Source organism: Artibeus jamaicensis, unplaced genomic scaffold, assembly GCF_021234435.1.
Source record: "Artibeus jamaicensis isolate MK-2021 breed Jamaican fruit bat unplaced genomic scaffold, CSHL_Jam_final scaffold_625, whole genome shotgun sequence".
In the NCBI taxonomy this organism is placed as follows: Eukaryota; Metazoa; Chordata; class Mammalia; order Chiroptera; family Phyllostomidae; genus Artibeus; species Artibeus jamaicensis.
In genome coordinates, this window is record NW_026522051.1 from 2,927,565 (window position 1) to 2,949,764 (window position 22,200).

General features: G+C 57.1%; 1 protein-coding gene, 1 long non-coding RNA gene and 2 other non-coding genes across 4 annotated transcripts in view; 1 reads left to right on the forward strand and 3 right to left on the reverse strand.

Annotated features, from left to right (window-relative positions):
• Nucleotides 1-1,770: 1,770 nt before the first annotated feature.
• LOC119065367 (uncharacterized) lies at nt 1,771-5,490 on the reverse strand. The gene is made up of 3 exons (XR_005085583.2): nt 5,414-5,490; nt 2,565-2,643; nt 1,771-2,140 (listed from the first exon to the last, which is right to left on the reverse strand). It is a non-coding gene; the product is annotated as an uncharacterized LOC119065367 (long non-coding RNA).
• TRNAP-AGG (transfer RNA proline (anticodon AGG)) lies at nt 3,557-3,628 on the forward strand. The gene has a single exon. It is a non-coding gene; the product is annotated as a tRNA-Pro (tRNA).
• On the reverse strand, nt 4,233-4,304 carry TRNAP-CGG (transfer RNA proline (anticodon CGG)). Its single transcript has one exon. It is a non-coding gene; the product is annotated as a tRNA-Pro (tRNA).
• Nucleotides 5,491-10,799: 5,309 nt separating the features above from the next.
• RCSD1 (RCSD domain containing 1) overlaps nt 10,800-22,200 on the reverse strand; it is a 41,320-nt gene continuing 29,919 nt past the window's right edge. Inside the window, 6 exon segments of the mRNA XM_037167388.2 lie at nt 10,800-12,894; nt 13,283-13,334; nt 14,475-15,125; nt 17,087-17,290; nt 18,129-18,200; nt 21,745-21,834. Of these exon segments, the coding sequence (XP_037023283.2) occupies nt 13,287-13,334; nt 14,475-15,125; nt 17,087-17,290; nt 18,129-18,200; nt 21,745-21,834 (1,065 nt within the window). The 3' untranslated portion in view covers nt 10,800-12,894; nt 13,283-13,286.

A 22,200-nucleotide genomic window follows, 5' to 3' on the forward strand; every position in this document is an offset into this window, starting at 1 on the left:
TGTGTCTCTGGAGAGACCACGAGCTCCTTAAGGGAGTGACTTCTAAATGCTGTCCTACAGGTGTAGGACGGCTCAGGCGTGACTGTCGCGAAGCACATGGTCCACCAGTGCGGACGAGTGAACGCTGAACTGTGTAAGTTGCTTGGAAGACAAGGGCGAATAACGGAGAAACCCAAGGCCGCCGGGGTCCTCAAAGACACCTGTGCTGTGACAATCTTCGCCGCTGCCTGGGAGGCCCCTGGCCCGGGGGGGTGTCGGGAAAGACGCACAGAGGAGGTGGCCTCAATGGGTTCCCCGATAGAGACAGGAGAAGCAAACTCAGACCCGGGAAAGCAGTGCCAGGGGCAAGACACAGGGTGGCTTGGAACTTTAGGGGGATGAGGGGGCAAGAGGAAGGATAGAACGCTGGAAGAGAAGGCACTGGTCCAGTGCCTTGGGTGGTCTCCATTCTGCAGGCGGTGGGAAGCGATGACAGGGCAGGGCATGGGAAGAGTGCATGAAACATGATATTGGCAGCGGGGTGGAGAGAAAGACAGGACCGAGACACGGCTCAGAAAAAGAATGGCAGAGCCACATATGCATTGGGTGGCAAAATTGTCCAGAGAAAAGCAACCAGAACACTGTGGCCTCCACTTTCTAGTCGGAGCAGAGAATGATGCTACCAGTTCCCCAAGACTCAAATCCCAGGTGGACCTGGTCCGTGAGGAAGGTGAGTGAATGAGCTGGGCCCTGGCTTAGGGTGCCGAGGCCCCCCAGGGGGCCAGCAGAAGGCAGTCAGGCACCTCCGTCCGGGGAGGGGGAGGGGGAGAGCAGCAGAAGGGCCAACAGACCACCTGAGCAAAGTGTTCCCGCAGGACACAACGCTGGACCATCAGTAGGTGGTAAACACTTGTTGAATGAATAGACAAATGTCTCCCGAATTAGTCCTGACGGGTTACAAAGGAAAAGTGCCACCAAGATGGTTTTCCTCATTGTCCTTGCACTGTAACTTCTGATCCTCTGTCCAGACAGTAAGGGGGGGGGGGGGGGCGGGAAACCCCTTCAATTCCCATCATTACTGTTAGCCTGAGGATCCCATTCAACTAACGTCCTCCTTTTCACATGCCTCCTGGAAACTCCTCTTTCCAGTTCGAGCACCCCGGGCGGTGCAATCGAATCAATGAAGACTTCCAATCAGGTCAGAAGGTCCTTTTTAGAGGAGCTTCGGCCTCTGAAAGGAGGGGGCTCCTGGGGGCAGATTAAGTCAGTGCAGAGGCTTGGGGACAGTAGCTGTCTATGCCCTGCCCGTTGGCTTCTCTGGGTGCCTGTTCCCTACTGTGCACGGGAAACGCACTCACGAGAAGGGTCCTACCTTGAGAACTTTTCCGCGCCTTCTGCCTTCTTAGAGATAACATAAGGGACACTTGGGGTCATCTGGTGTTGACAAATATATAGGAGCAGAATGTTCTAGAGCTGGGATTAGTGGGAGACAGTAGGAAGAGAGAGACGGGCACCACATGTCCAGCAGATCCCAGTGATTGTGGTAGAACCTTCTCCACACCGTGTTCTCCCTGGCTTCCCTCCCTCCTTGTGTTTGGAGACCTGTTGCCAGAGGACAGGTGCAACTGCAAGTGGTGGCAACCAGAGGTTCCTGGAACACTGGGAATTTCACTGTTCACGGGTGAACATCAGACAGAGTCAAGGGCGAATCCCAAGCCACATGGGGAAATTTGCCTGAAGTTCAGTCGGTTTCACTGACATTTCTACAGAAAGAACATCTTAATCCAGGAGGAGGGTTACATTCTTTTTACTAGAACTTTATGAAAAATCTGAGTGTTCTACTGTCTCCGATGTCCCTGGGCACTGGGGCACCAACTTGGAATAATAAGAGTAACAGGGGTTCATAGTTAGCAGTTTCTTCAGTCACAGTGACCAGGCTGAATATTCCAGGAGGCCCTCTGTCTCTCGATGCTCTGCAACCATCTCTGTGTACTCCACCGTGTCACCGGGGGGGGAGGTGTCCTGCAGAGGGTCGCAAGTGTGCCTCTTACCAGGAGAGATGCTTCTCTGTGTGGGTTAGGCAACTGATATCTTGAGTTTTGTTACAATTGGTCCTTCTGCATCCTTGATGGGAGGGGCAGAGGAGATACTCTGGGGGAGCCTGCAGAGTACAAGACAAACTATTTCTCAATCACTACAGACAGGTAGGAGGAAGGGGGAAAAAAAACCCTGACAATTATCACCACTCTAGTCAATTCAAGTGGGAAGTGGGGGGGGGGGGCATAGAGTGCCCTTAACAGCTGCAGAGAGGGAGGTTATCTGGAATTTGAAAGGGTGACATCATTTTACCAAACCAGTTATACTTCGTAGTTTCCTCACTCTGGGGGAAACCCAAACTTCTTACGTTTTCAGGGCACAGCTTTCCCCAGCCAGGTTTGACTAATACACTCTCCTGGCGTCTAGAACTAGTAAACACGTCAAAGTGATTCTTATCCTCTTAGTCTTGAGCTCTGAGAGGAACTTCAGGCAGTTTCAGATCAAACGAGGGTGGATTCAAATGCTAGAGCCCCACACCTGTGACTTACTGAGGTCGGACCCAGGAAGAAAGTCGACAGTTCAGTGTCCGGCAGGTAGTGCTTCTGGCCGCTTGTCGAATAAAGGGACCTATTGAACACAGGAATACACCCTTGAATGAACAGCATATGGAATAAAATTAATGTATTGTTCTCTTCGGGAGAGTCCCCCGGTTTGTGATTTCCTATCTGGTTATGTATTTGTCCAAGTGACAATTCACAATTATTGATTGTGTCCATGTACCAACATTTGTACGGTGAAGGAATTCAGAACAAATTTCAGTCATTCGGCAATTACTCATCGAGTGTCGGCTTTGCTGGCATAAGCCTCGATACTATTTAAAAATGTAAAATATAGTAAATAAGTCATGCCTTAAAGACATTGGGCACCAATTATAACCAATTATAAAATTGGTTGCCAATTATACAGTAGAATTCAGTGTTGGTGTCTGGTCCTCCAGCAATTATGATGAAAGAGATAAATACAATTAGTTTTAATACGTTAGAAGGTCTTCTGGGGAGGTAAGCCTTTGGGATGTATGCAGAAGGAAAGAGATTTTCCAGCTGAAGGGAACAGTTTGAGGGACAAGGCAGAGGTGGGAGTTCCCAAGGCTGGACAGGTGGGGCCTCGCACGTAGGGTAACGGAGGCCAGAAACCGACTAGCGCCCCGTGGCTGGAAAGCCCAACCGCCAGAACCCGGGAAGGGCGGGCCTGGAACCCGGGCGCAGCGGCCCCGCCACTGACCCACTGCACTTTTATTAGCCGTGAATATACCTAGAATTACACTCTTCGAAGTAGAGAAAATGTCACACCGGTAGCGGCCCCGTTGTTTTATGTCACTGATGTGCAAAGATCAAAAGAGAGAAGTAGAGCGCGGAAAAGTGACTACAGAACGTTAAGAACGGGTAAAAGAAATAGATACATTTATAAAAGTCACCGCTTGGGGGCGCGGGGAGAAGTAGCTGCACCTTCCTCTGTCATGGCGCCGGGGCAGGAGCTCGTCGGCTCGTTGGTCTAGGGGTATGATTCTCGCTTAGGGTGCGAGAGGTCCCGGGTTCAAATCCCGGACGAGCCCACTTTTCCCTCTTTGGACTTTCGCACTCCTAAATAAATTTTAGAACAAATCCGGAGACGTCGGAGGTGCGCGTGGTTGCAAAGCCACCAAGTCCGGACCTTCCGGACCGAGAGCGCGCCTTACACTTAAATGCCATCAGGAGGTGTCACGTGGGCACGCAGAAAGTTTGCACGCGACGGAACCCCCTGCAGACGCGGTGCGCGCCCGGCCGGTTCCGGGGCGCAGCGCGTGCGCCGCGGCCGCAGGGTTCCGCCCTGGGGTCGCCGGCGGGTGGGTCCGTCTCACCGACGCCCACGCCGCCCGCGGAACCAACTGGGCGTGCGCCGCGGTCCGCCGGTGCAGGCGCCCCTACTGCTGCCGGGAGGTGCTGGGGGGCCCCGGGCGCCGCTCGAGGCGACCCTTTTCCGATCCGGTGCGTTTGAAAGGGGACGAGCAATGCTCATGCCTCGCACCCGGGCTCACGGGGACCGTGCATGGCACGAATCGATCCCGTTCGCTGCCTGGCTTCGCCAAGTTGGGGCGATCGACATTCGAGCGAAAGGGAGGAGGAAAAGGGTTTTTTCCTTCAATTGTTAGAAGGAGAAAGAAAAAATATAAAGAGCCTGGGCTCGTCCGGGATTTGAACCCGGGACCTCTCGCACCCGAAGCGAGAATCATACCCCTAGACCAACGAGCCGCTCTCGGCAAACCCTGTCCTGGCGACTTCCTTCAGCCTCGCCCCGCCTCTCGCCGCGCTTCCCCCGCGCCCCGACCCGGCCGCGACCCTCCTCACCTCCCAGACCGCTCCCTCTCGGGTCTCGGGTGCGGGGGAGGAGCCGCAGGAACGCGCACGTCCTCCACCGGGCGAGTAGTTGCACCCGCTCCCGGGCTCCACGCCTCCGCCCGCGCCGCCCGGGAAGCCGCCCTCCCCGGCCCGGGATCGCCCTGCCTTTCCACCACCGGGCAGCCGCGCGCCGGGACCGGGCCCGCCGAAGGCACGCCGCCCGGCGTCTCCCGGACGCCGGCTTTCGCTCCCTGCGGGGAGCGCCCCCTCTCCGCTGAGACTGCCCTTAGTGCGCCGGGTCTGTGCCCTGTCCCCGCGGCGCGCCCCCAGAGGAGCGCCCCGGGCCCAGCCCCACCCTGCACCCCCAGCCGACGCCCGCTGGCGGGTGGGTCTGGGAAAGACGGCCGAGGAGCCGGCGAGAGCCGGGTACGCCCGGTCCCGGCGGGAAGCTGATGGGGAGAAACAGTCTCTAGGAGCCAGCAGAACAGCCGACCTCCCCTAACGTGCACGACGGCCAGTGCCCTCTTTAAAAGCTTTGCACGCTTGGAACTCACGGGACATTCCTGACAACGTGCCCTTAGGTGCCACTGCTGTCCTCATTTTGCAATGAGGACATCCAGGCCCAGAGGCGTTTAAGCAGCTCACTGAGGCCACACGGCAAGAAGCGGTGGCTCCGGGTTAGGAACCGCCGAGAGCTCGGAACGTGGGCTGAAGGGGGTGGACGAGGGAGCAGAGGTGGCTGCCTCGGTAGCGTGGAGGACGGAGAAGGCAGCGGCAGTGGGCAGGACCTTCCCTCCGGCGGGAGGCGCCACACAGAGCGGACTCTCAGGCCCTTGGCCCAGCGGGGCGGGAGCGCAGGTCTCCGCTTGCAGGCTCTGGCCCCGGCTCCCTCCTAGCCTCGCCCGCCTTGGCCCTGCGCTGCTCCTCCTTCCCCAGCCCCCCTCCTCCCTCCTCCCGCCTGCGGCGACTGGTCGGACGGCGGAGGCCCGTCATTTCTGAAGCCCTCCTCCATCCTCAGCTACCTTTAATTCGAGGTCACGGAGCCCGCAGCTGGCAGCCTGGTCACACTGCTCTCTGAGGCCCAGGTGGTGCTTTTGCCCTCTCCCCTTTTGAGAGCTCTCGCTTGCCCCGCCTTCTCGGCTCATCCCCTCCCCCCTTCCTATCTCCCCAGGGCAGGTGGCCCCTGGGCTGCCACTCAGTGATAGAATGTCAGGACCAGACCTCCTGCCCTTGGGGAGGGCGACAGGGAAACACAACACACCTCACAACAAAGAGCAGAAGCTGAAAAACCTCTCTCCCTCATTCTGGCCGTGTAGCATCTCGGAGCCCGTGGCTCCACAGGCGGGCAGGAGCGCGTGCCTAGGGTGGGCAGCGGTGGCCCGCTCTTTGCTTTGATGGTACATGAAAATTGGGTGGATAGCCCCTCCTTCTGGCCTGAGGCCACTTGTCTTTCTTGTACTGTGCTAAGGACTGGGAGCTACCAGGTAGAGGGTGGGGTTCAGGGTGTCTGTGAGGAAGGAAGCACTGTCAGTCCCCAGAGCCAGGCCTCAGCTGTCTGAGCTGTCAGACAGTGGCCCTGCGAGGCTCACTGTGCTGCCTGGGCCGCAGTGTCCTGCTCCTGGGGGTGTTGGGGCTCCTCTCCCCCACTCACTGCCCTGCCGTGAGTGATGGCAAGGCCAGGGACCTCTGCTCCCTTTGTCCTGGTCCCCATGCAAGGTTTTTGTTGTCAGTTGTTTTAAATTCCCTCTGCCTGCATTCCCATCGTTTGCACTGACTGCAGACTATCTCATCAATGCCATATAGCGTAATTTTCTTATTTATTCTTCTACTGTGTGACACATAAGTGGCATCCAGCATTTCACTGGTGTAAACATTGTTTGAGTGACCCATTAGTGTATGTACTTCCCCGTGTTTTACAGGGTTTCCTTAGGACATGGTCCCGGAGCAGGCATGCCCAGGCGCATGTCCAGACAACTCCGTGCTAAGTTGCTCAGCTTGGCTGCTGGGCAGGTGTGATGGGAACCCACGTGGAAGAAGAGGCTCTCAGAGAGCTTGGAAGCCCAGGGTCCAGTCTTTCCATTTAATGTAAGGGGTTTGGTGGCGTCAGAGCTTTTGAGAGCGGTGGCAGTGTTAAAAGCACCATGGCACATGACAGTTTGGACATGGGGTCAGTGTGTGGGAGGGTGAAGATGGGGTAAGGAAAGACTAGTCCACTAAGGCACCATTGGAATGCCTCTGGGGCGACATTACGGCAGGTGCTGTGAACCCATGCATGGTTTTTTAAATCACTTATGGTGAGGGGTTAGGGACTGTTTTATAACCTGTGTGCGCGCGCTGCTGAGCTCCGACCCAGCTCAGAGTGCGTGGTGCAGCCACGGCTCTGACGTGGAAGGGTCGGTCAGTCCTTGGACGTGAGAACCCACTTTTGTCTGGTGGGTCTGCCGTTCACAGGAAGCTTCCTGGGAACTTGGCCCGCAACTGGCCGGTGGCTGTGCGGAGACTTATCTGCTGCAGGGCCACCGGGCATCGACTGACCCGCAGGCCTCGGCATCTCAGGGATTGGAGATGTGTCTCACCCACTGCAAGCCGGATCTGATTGAAAAGTTGTTTCTTTTTCCAAACTCCGGTCTCCGGTCCTGCCAGAGCCTCAGCTACTTCTTACTAAAGACATTTCTATGTGGTTCCTCTCGACAATCCTTTTTTTTCTAAGGCTTATTGCATGCCTCCCTCTGAGTATTTCAATCCCTAAATCATCAGGAAGGAGCTTGGAGTTGCCTCAGTCCTTTCCTTTTCCATTGGAAAGCTGTCCCTTGATTTAGGTTTTGAGAGTGCGTGACCTCAGGAGGTCATGGAGGTGACAGGAGTCTGCAGTCCAGGCTCGGTCTTGCTCTGGGTGTCCCAGTGGTGAACAGGAGAAGACACGCCGTATAGTTTCCATGATCAAAACTGGTGGTTTTATGCAGGCAGGCTGAGGACAGTATGTTACAAACTTAAAGATACATAATTACATAGAGTAAGATCCCAATTTTGTATCAGCCAAGAACTGAAAAGAAAAACAAAACAGAGATACATGCATGAAAAACTACAAGAAAACTCATAAAATATTGTTAACACGAGTTATCTCTGGGCACTGGAATTATAAATAAATTCCTCTTCAACTGTTTTCTTGTTCACAAATTTTCTAAAATAAAAATGCATTGCTTTTATAATGAGAAAAGTAAGAATTGATACTTAATTTTAATTTTTCAGTATTAGGTGACATGCAGTATTGTATTAGTTTCAAGTGCACAGCATGTGACTAGACGTTTATAGACTCTACAAAGTGACCCCCCAATACGTCTAGAGCTCATCAGGCACCAAACATTTTTAAGTCACAAAGGAAACAAAGTCCTTAAAACGCTGTGTCCCCTTGTGTTGGTAGAATAAAAGCAGACATAAAGTGAGAGGCCACGCAGACCCTCGTGTGTTCTCCTGGTGGGACTGCCTCCAGAGACTGTCCCCAGGGCTGCCGCTGTCCCCCCCGAGGGGCGGTGCCTGGCACCAGCCAGCTCCCAGGGCCCCTTTGAGAGCCCAGCGGCAGTGGTGCCTCCGGTGCCCGGTTTGGAAGAAGGCACGTCCGTCCCTGGGCGCACCCACCCGTCGAGTACCAGCCGAGTATCATTCCAGAGTCTTGTTTCTGAATGCTGGTTAAAGAGCAGCTCAGGCCCCTCGTCTTTAACACAGAAACCGTCCGTCACTGTGAGAGTTGACATGCTGGGTTTGTCTAAGCCCACGTGGTTTTCTTGATTTTTTTGCAGGATGACAGCATGAAGGGCTCGAGTCCTTGCTCGTGGGAGTACCCAGGGGACATCCTAGCCCTTGTCCACGGCTCCCTGCTGGGCCCTGTTTCCCTCATAGCCTCTCCGTGGCTGTGCCCGGACTTGGGAGTGGGCTGCCCCCACGGAGAAGCTTGCACCTTTCCAGAATGAGGAGGAGGAGTGAGGAGTTTCTTTGCCCCTGTTTCTGAGGCCGGTGGCTTTATGCTGTGGTTCCCTTTTCCCTGGGGGGGCACCTACCGCACTCATCATCTGAAAAGTCTCAAAGGACCGCAGTCTCCTGCCTGTACGCCCACAGCGGGGCTCCCCTGGGGTCCCGCTCTTCTCAGGCCACAGCCACCCTGGCCAGGACACCCTTGGGTGGACCAGGAGCCTGGGCCCCCCCCACAGAAGACCGGGAAGTCAGCAGATGTGTCTCCCGCCCCTAACCAATGTTTTGCGCACACAGCTGCTCTCTCACACCCTCTGGGAAGGGTTTCAACAACCAACCAGCTCAAGGCACTGTGGCAGAGGAGGCCTCAGGTATGGCTGCTCTCAGGGTGTGTGTTCTGACCGGGAAGGAGGACGTTGGGCCCAGGATTCAGGTGTTGGGTATCAGGGGAGGGAGATGCCAGGCTGCGGTGAGTGCTGGGAAAGGTCCCGCTCCAAAATCGCTGCAGCCGTTCACTGCTGAACAAACACGGAGCCCACACCACAGGGGGCTGTGTGCACGGTGATGAGCAGGGTTCTCCGGGCACAGCGGTGCCATGGTGCAGAGGATAATAGGCTGGCGCTCTTGGGTGGCTGATGAAGGCTAATTGCTTTATTTGAGTGGCCTTGAACTTTGCTCCATGCTCTCTCTCGGCTTCTTCCCGAGACCCCTGGTCACACGTCATATAGAGACATTCTGTTCCTACTGTTTTCACCTGGGGCACACATTTGCCTAGAACTAATGAGAGTCAAACAAAATTTGTTTTTTTTAGCAAACAGTGGAATAGTGGTTTAGTAGTTCAGTGTCTCAGGTATTGCCCTGTTGGAAACTTTTTTTTTGGCCTACCCAGCGTCATTTCTCTGGGTAACAGCATGCCCGTTCCACCTTGAGGCACCCCGTGGCTTCCCTACAGTCCTTGAAGACTGAACCAGATTGACTCGCCGAGCCCCTAGTGCCAGGAGAAGGCACGTGACCTAGGCCTGGCCAATCCGATCCCTGCCTCTTCCCAGTGGTGGGTTCTGATGTGGACATACGGGGGCCACAGGGGGCCACAGAAAACCTCTGCAGGATTATCTCCCATGGTTATCAGTGAAAAACAAGCTCGCTCTATCGGTTGTCGGGCTTGGAAGGAAGAGCCTGCTTGGGAATAAGGCCAACCCCGTGTAAGGCAGAGACCAAGCCCACAGAGATGTTTCTCGTGGTGCTGAGGAATTGTATTTGGTCCATCTATGGATTTTAAATTTGTGTTATCCAGTGTGTAGGCAGAGAGAGATGGGGGTGGAGGCGGGGAGAGAGGGAGAGAGAGAGAGATCCGTCAGTTGCCTCCTGTATGCACTCTGACTGGGCGCAATGCTCCAACATGGAGCCGCCCGGCCAGCGTTCAAAGTTTTCTTTTAAAGAAAATTATAGGCCAACACTCCTGATGAACACAGATGCAAAAAACCCTCAAGGAAATATCAGCAGACTGAACTCAGCAATGCATCACAAAGATTACACACCACAATCAACTGGGGGTCATTCCTGGGATGCAAGAATAAGGTTGCAGCATTTTTGTAATTAAAAAAAAAATCACCTTCAAAAGAGCAATAATTAAGCATACCGCTGGTTTCTTGACAGAAGACAAAGGGAGTACTTTACAGTGTTAAAGGAAAGTAATGGACTGTCTCGAATTCCATACCCAGCAAAAACTGGCCTTCAAAATTTAAAAGGGAATAAAGGCACCTCCGGACATCGAGACAGAGTCACCCCAGCAGGCCAGCATTAGAAGGGGAGCTCCGCACAGGTGACGGGCAGAAGGAAGGTGAGCCTGGGTGGAAAAGCAGAGGGACAGGAAGGGAAAAGAGTGACAAAAAGGATAAAATATATGGATAAATCTGTATGTGCGTGCATATATGGATATGTGTGTGCATGTGTGTGCACGTGAGTATATGGGTGCATGCATGTGTGTATATATGTGTGGGTACGTGTATGTGATAGTGTATATACATGTGTGTGCGTATGTGTGTACATGTGTGCATGTACACATGTGTATGTGTGGGTATGTGTGTGCATGCATGTGTGTTATATATGAGTGACAGAGATAGTCGGTGTTTTCCTCAGGCCCATGAAGGAAGCCTGCATGAAACGGCCTTCCCGCCGGGCAGTTACCTGGGGCGCGGGCGGGTTCCTTTCATGCCCTGTTGTGACATTCCAGTGTCAGCCACGCAAAGGGGGCACCTTTCGGGGAAGGAGGCAGCCAGGCCAGAGCACCCTGTGAGTCCTCCATCACTATAGCAACCCCTGGGAACGTGGCCTCTGGTTTTATTTTTATTTTTTATTTTATAAAACAGATCAAATACTGTGACGCGCAGGGCACCGGGCGACTGGAGGGGATTTGGACACATCACACACACTCCTTCAATGTCATGTTCTTGTCCATGTTTATTGCTCCTCTCCCATCGGCTGCTTAAGGCACAGACCCTCCAGAGGGAAAAAGAACTTCATTTTCACATCCATAGCCCAGGCTCTCAGTTCCATTTCTTTTTCGAGTCGGGGAAGTGCATTTCCTTTCCTTTTCATCTCACACTCACGATCACGCACACACTCACGATCACGCACACACTCACAGAACTCCTGCCCGGCCGCGAGGGCGAGAGCAGGAACCACCCAGAGAGGTATATAAATAAAACCTTGTACTGTGAGGGGGTGACATCTGTCAACAGCTGGATGGATGGATGATGGATTGCAGATCGATATGACACAGACCTCAAAGTAACTGACACTCCGTGTCTCTGAAACTCGGATAAAATACAAAGCTTATTACAGTATCAGTCTTCACTGGGTTACACATTCTAGAAGGTGTGTTATAGTTTTTAAAATTTGAAAAACTATATATCCCATGTATGCACGCTACTCTGGAGTCAGGACTGCAAATGGGACGAGAACATCGAGGTACCAGTGGCGAGGTAAGGCCTTGCAGCCCGAGAGACAGTTTTCTGAAGTTGGAGTAGAGTTGGGGGTCTCACAGACCCCCAGAAGAACCGCCAGGCCGACTGCCAAGTCAGCACATGGGGACCCTGAACTCTTAAGGCCTGACCCTAAAGATGAACCCCGTGTTTGGACGAACCTCTTTCAGCAGGAGTGGGGGAGAGGGGAGCGGCTATGGGCCCACAAATGAGTGGTCAGCCCCGCGCCTTGCAAAGGCTCCCTCGCCTCCAACAGAACATAAAAGCAAGAGAGAAGCTGTGGGAAGGGACAAAGACCCCCACCCACTCCTCCCAAGTCGGGAGGGAGAGCCTGGGGTTCCTTCAAGAGCAGCCGCCCAGGGAAGCTGCGGAGGGCGTTTTTAGTTTGCACAGAGCTGCACTCAAAGCACCTCCAGGGAGATTTCGGATCCGCGCCTCCTGGACCTCGCACTTCACAGTCCCGGGATGAATCCAGCGAGGGCTGGCGCGGTCCATACCATCCGCCTCCTGGGTGAGGAAGTGCAGCAGAGCCGAGACCGCCTGACTTCCTGCCTGGCCCTGGGAGTCCATGGGGGTGGGGGTGGGACTGCCGTCTGCCTGCCCCTCCTGCTCCCCCCAGAAGTGGGGGAGCTGAGTCCATCACCTCCTGGGGTGCCACCCACCAGGAAACCGAGGGGCCGGAAAACCGCCTGCTGCTGGAACAGATGCAGCATTTGTTCATGTTTCTGCAATTCTCTCTCCCAGTCCAGCACCTTAAAAACCGGTCGGCCAGTTTGAACTTGGACTATGCTGAACGGGGGTCTCAGGGGCCGCTGCAGTGCGAGCCCGGCAGGGGTGTCCAGCCCTCTGGCATCTCTGGGCCGCACGGAAGAAGAAGAGCTGTCGTGGGTCTCACATTAAATACAGAAACACTAACTTTCGAAAACCGATGCACAAACAAAAGGTGTTAAGTACATTTACAATTTGGGGTTGGGCCGCATTCACAGACACCCTGGGCAGCCTGCGGCCTGTGGGCCGTGGTAGGTCACCCCGATTACTGTGAGAGGCCTTTGGGAGCTCACAGGGGTTGTGTTCTCTGCAGTGCTACTTCCTTTCCAGTCTGGCTGCCGGAAACTTGCTGTCACTTACACTAGAGCACAGGGAAACCCCAGGACGGGACAAAAGCGGCACCTTCACACAGCACCTGACCAGCCAGATCGGAGTCCCGGCCGAGGTCAGCCGCAGGGACTGGCGGGTGTGGCCAGCTCTGGACCCCAGAGGGGGACGGGTGTCCCTGGGGCATTGCCCCCTGGGGACAATTTACTACAGTAAATTGTTTTACATAAGTTTTTTTTTTTTTTTTTTAACTAAATCCATCAAATAACACAAACTCAAGCTGATAAAAGTCTGCTGCCCTCCCATCCAGTCTTCGCCTGGGGCGGGATGAGGGCAGTGTGGCTTCATTCGCTGCCGCCCCTGTGGCCACCAGTTCCAAGGAGACGTCTCCAGCCACGTCCGCACCAGGCACAGGGGGCTCATCTCTCCACTTTAGAGAGCTAGGCGGAGGCGCCATCCTGTGAACAGAGGAAAGGACGGGTTGGGAAGAGTGGGGACACCCTGGCCCCAGCCGACGTCCTTGGGGAGGCCAGACCAGGCAACAATAGCAACTGTAGTAGCGATAGTAATAATAGCATATGTGCCAGGTGTAGCTTTTTCATGCATCAACTCATCTGTTCTCCACAAAGGCATTCTGGCATAGGTACCTCTATGAGCTCTGCTTTATAGATGGGGCAGTTAAGGCACAGAGAGGGCAGGTGACTTCCCCTAGGTCACACAGCTAGCCAGGGGTCGAGTCAGGATTTGAACCCGGACACCAGAGTTTCCACCCTGCATGCTGAGCTGACGCTCACTGCCTGTTCTCTGCTGTCTGGCTCCCCTCGTGCTCCCGTCCTAGCTTCTTACCTGCTCACTCCTTCCCACTCAAGTTCATCATCCGGAAACACCGCTCAGAAATCTTTGTCGGTATAACGGTGGAAAGGAGAGAAAGAATTGAACATAAAAGAGTGATCCTTGAGTGGGAAAATGTGAGGGCCCCTGGGGAGCCCCCCCCCCAAACACAAGCCACCCCGCTTACACCCATGCTGGTGTCTTTAGTGATGATTTCTTTTGGGTCACCTAATTTTCTCTCTTCTTTTAGAATTCATTCATTCACCCCACAAAATGTCTTTAAAAGGGCCTGGAACACCTGCGGTCTTATTTGGAGAAACAGGATCTTTGCAGAGGTGATAAAGACTCTGAAGGTGAGAGCATTCTGGAAAGAGGGCGGGTCGTACAGCCCTTGTCTGGGGTCCTCGTACGAGAGAGGAGGCAGGGTCTGGAGGCAGCGTCTGGAGACAGCAGGCGCAGGGGAAGACCCTGCGGAGACAGGCCTGGGGCAGGTTCTGCCTTTGAGCCTCCAGAGGGGACCAGCACCCCGATTTGGGAACTGCGGCCTCCAGAACTGGGAGCAATTTGTTTCTTCGTTCTGAGCCACTGCGGTGGTGCCGATCTATTACGGCAGCCCCAGGACACTTTCCCAGGAGGCCATTTTGGCAACGGGTAGATGATACACACGCACACACACGCACACCCTCCCTCTGGCTGCTGTGCAGAGAATGGGCTCTACAGGCAGGAAAGGTGGAAGCAGAAAAGCCAGATAAGAGGCTACTGTGGCCGGAAGCTGATGCCTCGCGTGAATGAACCAATGAGACGGGAGGGGAAGCACGGGGGTTGGCTGAGTTGATGGGAGTGTCAGGAACCGTGGGGGGGACGGGGACGGCCGGAGCTGTGGAGCGTTTCCTGTGGCCCCAGGCCCCTGCAGGACTGGCCTTGCTCCTGAGCAGAGCAGGGCGTGCAGGTAGGGAGTGGGGGGAGGACAGCGCCGAAGGGCCAGTCGGGCTGGGCCCAGCCAGGAGGGCAGGGCCTGGTCACCCATCTCCTCGTGGGAACTAGCCGTCTGACCCATGAGTGCCTTTGACGTGACTCTGCCTGTCGAAACCCCGTGCCTTAGTGACCGTGCCCCGAGCCAACCCGTGATGGACTGTAAAGGACAGCGCAGGGGACAGGCCTGTGAGGCCTGGACTGGCCTCCCCCCGGTGGACCAGCAGAGCCCTACCTCTGTCTCGGGGGCCTCACTGCCAGTCGTGGGGGTGCAGCCGGGCTCTGGGACGGCGCCCTCCTCCTGCTTTTCCTGGCCTTTCCCCTCCTCTGGGGTGAGGCTGCCCTCCACTCCTCCGGCGGGGTTTTGGGGGGTCTCCTGCGCCACGGCCCCCTCCTCTAGCCGCTTCGTGCCTGCGCTGGGTGGTGAGGGCTCCTCCCCACCACCGGTGCCCTCCTCCTTCACCTCCGCCGTGGATGCTTCCTGCTCCGTGGCTGGTCTTTCCTCGGAGGGGCTGCCAGCCCCGTTCTCCGCCTCTGTGCTGGTTGTGGGGCATGGCTCTGCCTCTCCCTCCTTGGCATCTCCTGGAGCCTTCTCAGGCTGCAGGTCCTCCTTTGGGGCCTGGGCCTGCTCCTCCTGCCGCTCCGTCCTGCTGGACGTCCTCCTCAGGGGGGGCTTCCCGTGGACCCCCCGTACCCCCTCGCTGGGCGGAGGCGAGCCTGGGGCCTTGCTCTTGGGCAGGAACACCTGGTCCCCGGCGTCTTCCTGGGCACCATTCTCCTGGGACGGCTCCGGCACCCTGAAATCTCCCAGCTCCCCACAGTCCGACTGTGACCTCCGGAACCGCCGGGAGGGTGGGCGCCTTTTGATGGAGCCCCTTGTCCGCACCTGGAAGAAGGTTTTAGGAAAAAAATCACCCCCAGCCTGTAGAAAAGGCCAAGAGGAAAACTGCAGGTTCTTTTGATGCCCGCCCTCCTGCCCCGTGGGTCGGCCCGAGGACCCCCGATTTTCTGGGGAGCGGCCGTCACTGCCTACCAATGCCAGAGCCCAAGACAGGGAGACTCCAAGGTAGCCCTGAAGATTTAGTCTCGTGAAGGTGCCACGATTTCCACCCAATAGAAAACGAAGCCTATGATTTTGCTGCCCAGTAAACAGTAATCTGTTTGGCGTTTAATTCAGCAATTTTATTCGAACTTCTGTTTTTCAAATTGCCAATAAATAGCCTTTCTTCTAATGTTCTTTGAGTGAGCTTCACCGCCCTGCAGGTTCCCTTATAAACTGACAAGCTGAATGAAGCCTACCCTTATTTCTCAGAAGAGGTATATCTATTGTAACGTTTTGAACTTTATGCCCTGACAAAGGCGACCCCAGTGAAGAGGAGGGTTGGGGCCTGATGGTGGCTGGTCCCGACACAGGGGCTGTAGGGGGCAGAGCTGGACAGCTGGGGGCCACCTTCTTCCCTCAACCCCCCCATTCCCACCAAGCTGACCCATCCCGGGAAAGCCAGGCAGCCGGGCCCGTTCGTTCCTGGGAGTTGGGCGCCCCATCATCAGAAGCCGGCCCTGGGTGTGCCCAGCAGAGCTGGTCGAAGGTCCTTCCCCCCGGGGAGCGTGAGTCCGAGGGTCAGGGCCGGCCTTGGCCCTGCAGACTCCGACCGGAGGCCCGCGGAAATGCTTATCTCTGATGCCCGACTTCGCTCAAGGGGTGCGTGCGCCCTTTAATAACGTATGTGCCCATTAACCCTGATTTTCCTGAGTTTTAGTTCCCCGCTAGCTGACGTTTGGCTGGTGGTCTAGCCCGACCCCACCTCAGAGGTTCAGAAGGCTCCTGGGCCCTTTCTGAGACCACGGACATTCCACCCCACAGGGGGTCAGGGCCCAGCCCGCCGGCCGGCAGGGCCAGTCTTCCCGGTTCCCTTGCTGGTGTCAGAACTCTAAAGCCCTGGCAGGATGACCAGGTGCCGGCACCTCCCTCCACGCCCCTACTCCCTGTCAACCCCCTGTGAGGGACGAGGTGTCCCTCTCTGTCACCCTCGACTGCAGGATCTCCCCTCAGTCTCCAGCCAGCAGGCACCCATCACCTCTGCACCCCAGTTTGCACCCTTGGGCCCCACCTGCTTCACACACGTGGCCTTTCTTTCCCAGATGGGTTTTCCGGAATGAATAGCCCGGAAGACACCACTTTCTCCTGACAAAGTCACACCCATTTGCCATTCCTGGGCATTAGACCCCCTGCTGGGCGCTGACCCCCCCCCCCATTCGTTGGGCAGCTGCTTGGACCGGACTGGACTGTGACTCTGATCCCCAGCCGGTCCCGGCAGGGCCAGGCGGCCGAGGAAGGAAAGCGCCCAGAGTGTCGGGCAGCGTCTCCAGACGCCACCCCTGCCCAGCAGCCTTCTGCCAGGGGGCGGCCTGGGTGCGCACTGACTGCGGTGGGAATGCCCTCGGCCACCCTGGGGCGCTCAGGAGTGGCCCCACCAGGCCAGATCGGGGTGTTTGAAGTCCTAGGGACTCCACCCACCCTTCTGCACAAGCCACTGCCCAGACCTTTAGCTCCGGTTTTCAGCTTTGACATGACTCTGCACAGCTGGGTTCAGTCCTGAGTCCCCACCCTTCCTTCCACCAGGGACAGACAGCCCTCTCCAACCCCAACGCCCGCCTGGCTGCAGACAGATGCAGCGGCAGGGGAGGAGACCGGCAGCGAGGGGCAGGGCTGTCTCAGCTCCGGGGCCGCGTGCAGAGAGGAGCGGGCGTTTCTGCTCGGTTGACAACCAGCTCCGGCTGCAGCCCGGACGTGCCCTGCTCTCACAGGAACGTGCGGACAGACCGCAGACCCGAACCCGCCGTCACCTTGTTGCAGCAGGGCAGGCGGCTGCCCTCCGGAGGCTGGTCGAAGCTGATGGGCACCTCCTCCGGCTCACCGGCCTGCGGCCGCACGCCGGGGCTGCTGGGAGTGGAAGGCGGGCTGTGGAACGGGGACACCGCCGCCTTGAGTCCCGGACTCTTGGGCGAGGCCCCCGGCAGCAGGGCGGTGGGGTCGAAGGCTAAATTGGCCTGTGGGGACAAGAGGGGCGTTTCAAACAGGGCGGGGGAAGAGGAGATGCCTGGCCGAGGACACCTCCAGCATTCGGGACAGGGGTGTCACCGGGGTGGGGGCGAGTTGGCTCCCAGGAGAGAGTTGGTGAAGGCTTGGAGACGTTCTTTGTTGTCACCACTTGCTGGGAAGTGCCACTGGCATCTCGTGGGGAGGGAGCGGGGATGCTGCTAAACACCTTCCAACCCACGGGCAGCCCCGAGGCGGGGAAAGGACCCAGCCGCACTGAAGTTCCGGTGCAGGGACCCTGGTCTAGAGCGGAAGGAGTGGGGTCGTTACGGTTCAGGTCTGGTTTTACTCTCTCATGTGGTCCCTGTGGCATCACCTGTAAAAATCTCGTCTCCCCCACGAGGCCTGGAGCAAGCAGCCCGGCTCCTGAACGCTGGTGACCTGATCCGTGCAGGGCTGGGCGGAGTGCTGGCCCAACTGGGGGTTCAGCCATGTGGGGCGGCTGAATTGCAGCCCCCTGAGAGGCTGGTGAGGTTGGCAGCTGCCCTCAGGGCTGGGGGTGGGGGAGGGCCTGGCTATTTCTGGAGTGTCCCCTGCACTGTGACGTCCTTCTGCCATCAGACTGCTGAGGTGTTCTGTTACCAGCCAACCACTGTTAGGTGTTAGCTACGTGAGCTCAGCAGGGGCCTGACTTGGCCCCTTGTCTCCAGGGAGAGTCCTCATCTTTCAGGGCCATTGGGCCTCTAGCTGGTGTCAGAGGTCAGCTCTCCAGGTGACACAAAGACGGCCCATGTGGGATGAGAGGCGGGGTCCGGGGGGAGGTAGCAGTGGGCGCTGTTCTCTGCTTACCTGGAGCTTCTCGATCAGAGGCGAGCTCTTCACCTTGACTTTGGGGAAGTGGCCCGAGTTGGGCGGTGATTTCTGCAGGGCAAATGGACCAGAAGAGCCAGGTGAGTGAGATGGAGGAAGGCGGGGCACCGGCCGCAGCCCAGAAGCCACAGGTGGCTGGGAAGTTGGTGTCACCACCCAGCCTCGGTGACCTGCAGCCTGCCCGGGCCCCTGCCGCCCCCGTCTCTCCACTGGCTAGACCACCACTGAGTCCAAGAGCCAGAGTGGACAGGACAGACATCCGGAGTGCAGGCCTCCTGCCCCGGGAAGAGTGGCTTCAGGGCCATCCTGGGGGAACAGACTGCTTCTGAGAGGGGACTTCTGCACGCCCATGGCCTTCAACAGCAGAAGCCCACGCCTGTGGGGAATTTCAGAGATAAAGGGCAGGACGACCCCCTTCTGCGGGTCACAAAGTATGAAACCACAGACCGGGAGTGAAACCCGACAGCCGTATTTTGGAAATTCTCCCCTGGCACTAATGATACGTTGGAAAATTCCACCACAAATCATCGTTTTCTAAAAAGTGTAGGATGTTCACTCTGATTGAGCAGACATTTTTGGAATGCTGACCGCAGCCCAGGCCTTGTGGTGGTTCCATAAAGATGCGCTCTGTTGGCTGCAGATACACGTGGGGATGGATGCAGGTAGAAATCTGATCTGCCTTTGATGTTATGTGATCTGAAAAGAGGGATTCCTTTCTGTTTTGTGCAAAATCCCCACAACTGAGTGATTCCCCAGGCACATGGATCCTCATGTGTAGGATTGATGGTGGTTATGAAGATGATGATGAATATGAAGAAGTGGAAGAAGGAGAAGAAAAAATGTCACGTTTTGGGGCAAGAAGCAGCAGCAGCCCCGTGCTGTGGACAGAGGCCGGGGCAGAAAAGGGACTTTCCCGTGGTTGTGAGGCCCGCCTGAGCCCCTGTCCCTGCCGCTGGCCACCATGTACTGACTGACCTGAGTCACAGGAAGAGGCATGGCACTGACCCCCTCAGGAAATGTCCTGAGGTGACAAGTTCAGTGACAGAAGGAGGAGGCTGGCTCGATGGAACTGCTGTGACCTGTGTAAGGGGCCCGGCCTTGCAGGAGAGAGGCGCAGGGGACAGTCCCTGCCTGGGACCCAGGGGAAGGACCCCTGCTAAGTCTGCCTCAGCTCCCCAACTGAGACCCTGGCGGGCAGGCTGGAATCCGAGACCCCAGGGCAGACCCAGCTCCAGCTCCAGCTCCCAGGGGCCTCTGGCCCTGAGCTCACACAGCCAGGCATGGCCCCCAACACAAGCAGTCCTTCAAGGGGCCTGTGTCCGTGGGGAGTACCCAGAACTTCCAGCCCAGACTGGGTCATCCTTCATCGCTGTGTCTGAAGGTGAACGTTCACAGGAGCCAGTGTTTCTGAAGATGCTGTTTGAGAACCTGCAGCGGCGATTTTGCTGACCAACCTCTCCTTCCGTAGTACTGTAAACTCTTCCCCTCCCCACCTGACCCCTGCCTTTTGAAGAGGGTGGAAATTTAGTGAGCACGGCCCCGTCCCCACAGGACGCGTCTGGGAACCCCGTTCAGGCTCCCCAAATCCTGGTGGATTTGATTCGAACTGCAAAGCAGCATTCAGAAGGGCCGCTCATGCAGTTCCCAAACACGCCAGCAGGTGGCAGCATCTCCTTTGCCATTTACCCCGGGCTTAAGGTCAGCAGCTGGGAGTGCGGTGAAAAGCTACCCTCAGGCCTCTGGGGCTGGATCTTTGTCCAGACAGGCCATCCCAATAATCTCTCCAAGTTACGGACCTGACCTGCAGAAGGGGTTTCAGCCATCTCAGGGCAGACGAGGCAGGGTCTGTGGCCACATTAAACAGCCCAGTGGCCCAGTCTACAGGGGCTGAGCCACCTCCCCACCAGCAGGAGAAGCAGGGAAGAAAATGGGGTGGGAAAACTTTTCCAGCATTAGGAACCAAGGGGTCTTCTGCCCAGGGTCCTGCCTCCTGGCCCCCCAGCCTCCCAGGATTTGGGTTCCTGCTGGTGGAGCCAGGGCCGCCGCCCGTCCAGCCCGGCCAGGTGAAGCCCACTGCTCCTTCTGTGTGGATTCCAAAGAGACCAGCAGTCAGTGCGCCCAGGAATGATGTCCTTCCTGTGTGCGGGCAGCCTGTCCCTCCCCGCGGGACCTTCCCTCTAAGGTCCACCCTGCCATGGACCCGGCCCTTGGCTGTCCTGTGCAGTTTAAGTGCTGGGGGGGGGGTGCCTGTGGGGCGGCACCTGCTAACTGGTCTCTCCCAGAGCCCCTGCATGAACCTGACTCCCTCTGCTTTTACCCAGAAACTAGAATGCCCCCATCTGGCCCCCATCCTCTGTCTGGTGAATGTTCTTGTCCCATCTGACAAAAAAGGAGGCAGGTGCAGGGACTCTCTGGGGCCGCAGGGGGCAGCCTCAGCCTGCCCCAGCACAGAGCCCAAGCCCAGAGGGTGGCGGTCACAAGGAGGAGTAGGCCCTCAGCAGAGGAAATGTCAGTATCTGTTCGGTCATGGCCCGGGCCGAGCCCCCACGAAGCCACGGAGTCCTGATGTTAGGAGAACCCATCAGAAAGCTTAGTGTTTCCACACCGGTGCTTCTTGGTGTCCCCATCCCGGAAGAAGACCCCTGCTCGGTATGTGTGGGGTATTTTCAGAGCAGAATTTGCCTCCCTCCCCACCTGACCAGAAGTGGCCTGAGTGTCTGCCTTTTCCTACAGGTTTCTGCTTGAAACCCTTGGGCTGACGACAAGGTTTGGACACCACCGACCTGCCCCAGTGAGGCGCTCTAGGGCGGGACCACGCAGGCTCCCAGAGGTGGCCCCAGATCACACAGGCGTAAGTGTCTGTCGTCGGACACTGGCCCCAGACGGGAAGGGGGCAGCAGGGGTGGAGTGGGGTCCGGGCACCGTCCCTGGCTTGCGGGGGCCCCAGGCTGGACAAGAAAAAAAGCACGTCCCTTTCCAGCAGGGACCATGGCCACAGTGAAGGATCATGGGCCACGGGGACGGGGGCCTGCAGAGGTGGCTCCTACAGCCAAACGAGGTGACAAGCGTCAGTGAGCCTTCAGACTGGGCTCCATCTCAGGCTGTGACAAGGACACCAGTCTTCCCCCCATGGGTCTCACGGCCATTTCTCTCTGAGGGCTGTGAAGCCCCCCCATGACCCAGAGCAGTAGCCAGTCCCAACTGTCACGTCACAGTTCCACCTGAGACAGGGGGGTCCCCCTCTCCGGGTGGTTTTCTACACGGAAGAGCACGAGGTCAGACCCGGGAGGAAGCATAACTTTCGGGGCTCCCAGATTGGAGGGAAGGCCTGTCCTGTCCTCCACGCTCAAATTCCCAGGCTTGAACACCAGCGTTCCTGCCCTGACCGGTCAGTCACAAAGGAGGCTCAGGAAGGGAGCATGGAAGGGGCCTTGTGGTCTGCATCAAGGGGCCGTCCCTCAGCATCCAGGACACAGCAAGATTTGTCCCTGAATCTAAAACGGGGCATCGCCCAGCCAGGCCTGGAGGGCTAAGTGTCTGAGCCCTGCGCCCTCTGCTGGAAGAAGGAGGAAGAACGCTGACGAGCAGCACTTACCTCCTCTCCGTTCTGGCCCAGCTCTACCCTGGGGGGGAACAGGGGGAGGGAGCAGGGTGGTTTCCTTCTGGCCGGTTTACTGGCTGGTATCTGGAGGGTGGGAGAGTGACAGACAGACACAGAGAGAGAGAGAGCAAATCAGGCAACAGGGAGGAAGAGGAAGGAAGTGGAGATGGTTTGAGGGGTGTTGAGGGGTGTCTGGTGGAGAGAACGCAGGGAGGGGTGGCTTGTCCTTGAGGTGGGCCGTTAACGTGAACGTGAATTCCGAGTCCCCGGCCACCCATCTGGACGGCAGCCCCTCGGCGCTGGTCCACCACGATGCAGCGCTGGTGTCCCTGGGCTCCGGCAGCAGCCGGGGTGGGGACGTCTCCTTTCTGAGCCAGCCCAGGCCTGGCACGGCTGGGCAAGCCCAAAGCCTCCATCAGCAGGAGCTGGGGCGGCACTGGACACAGACAC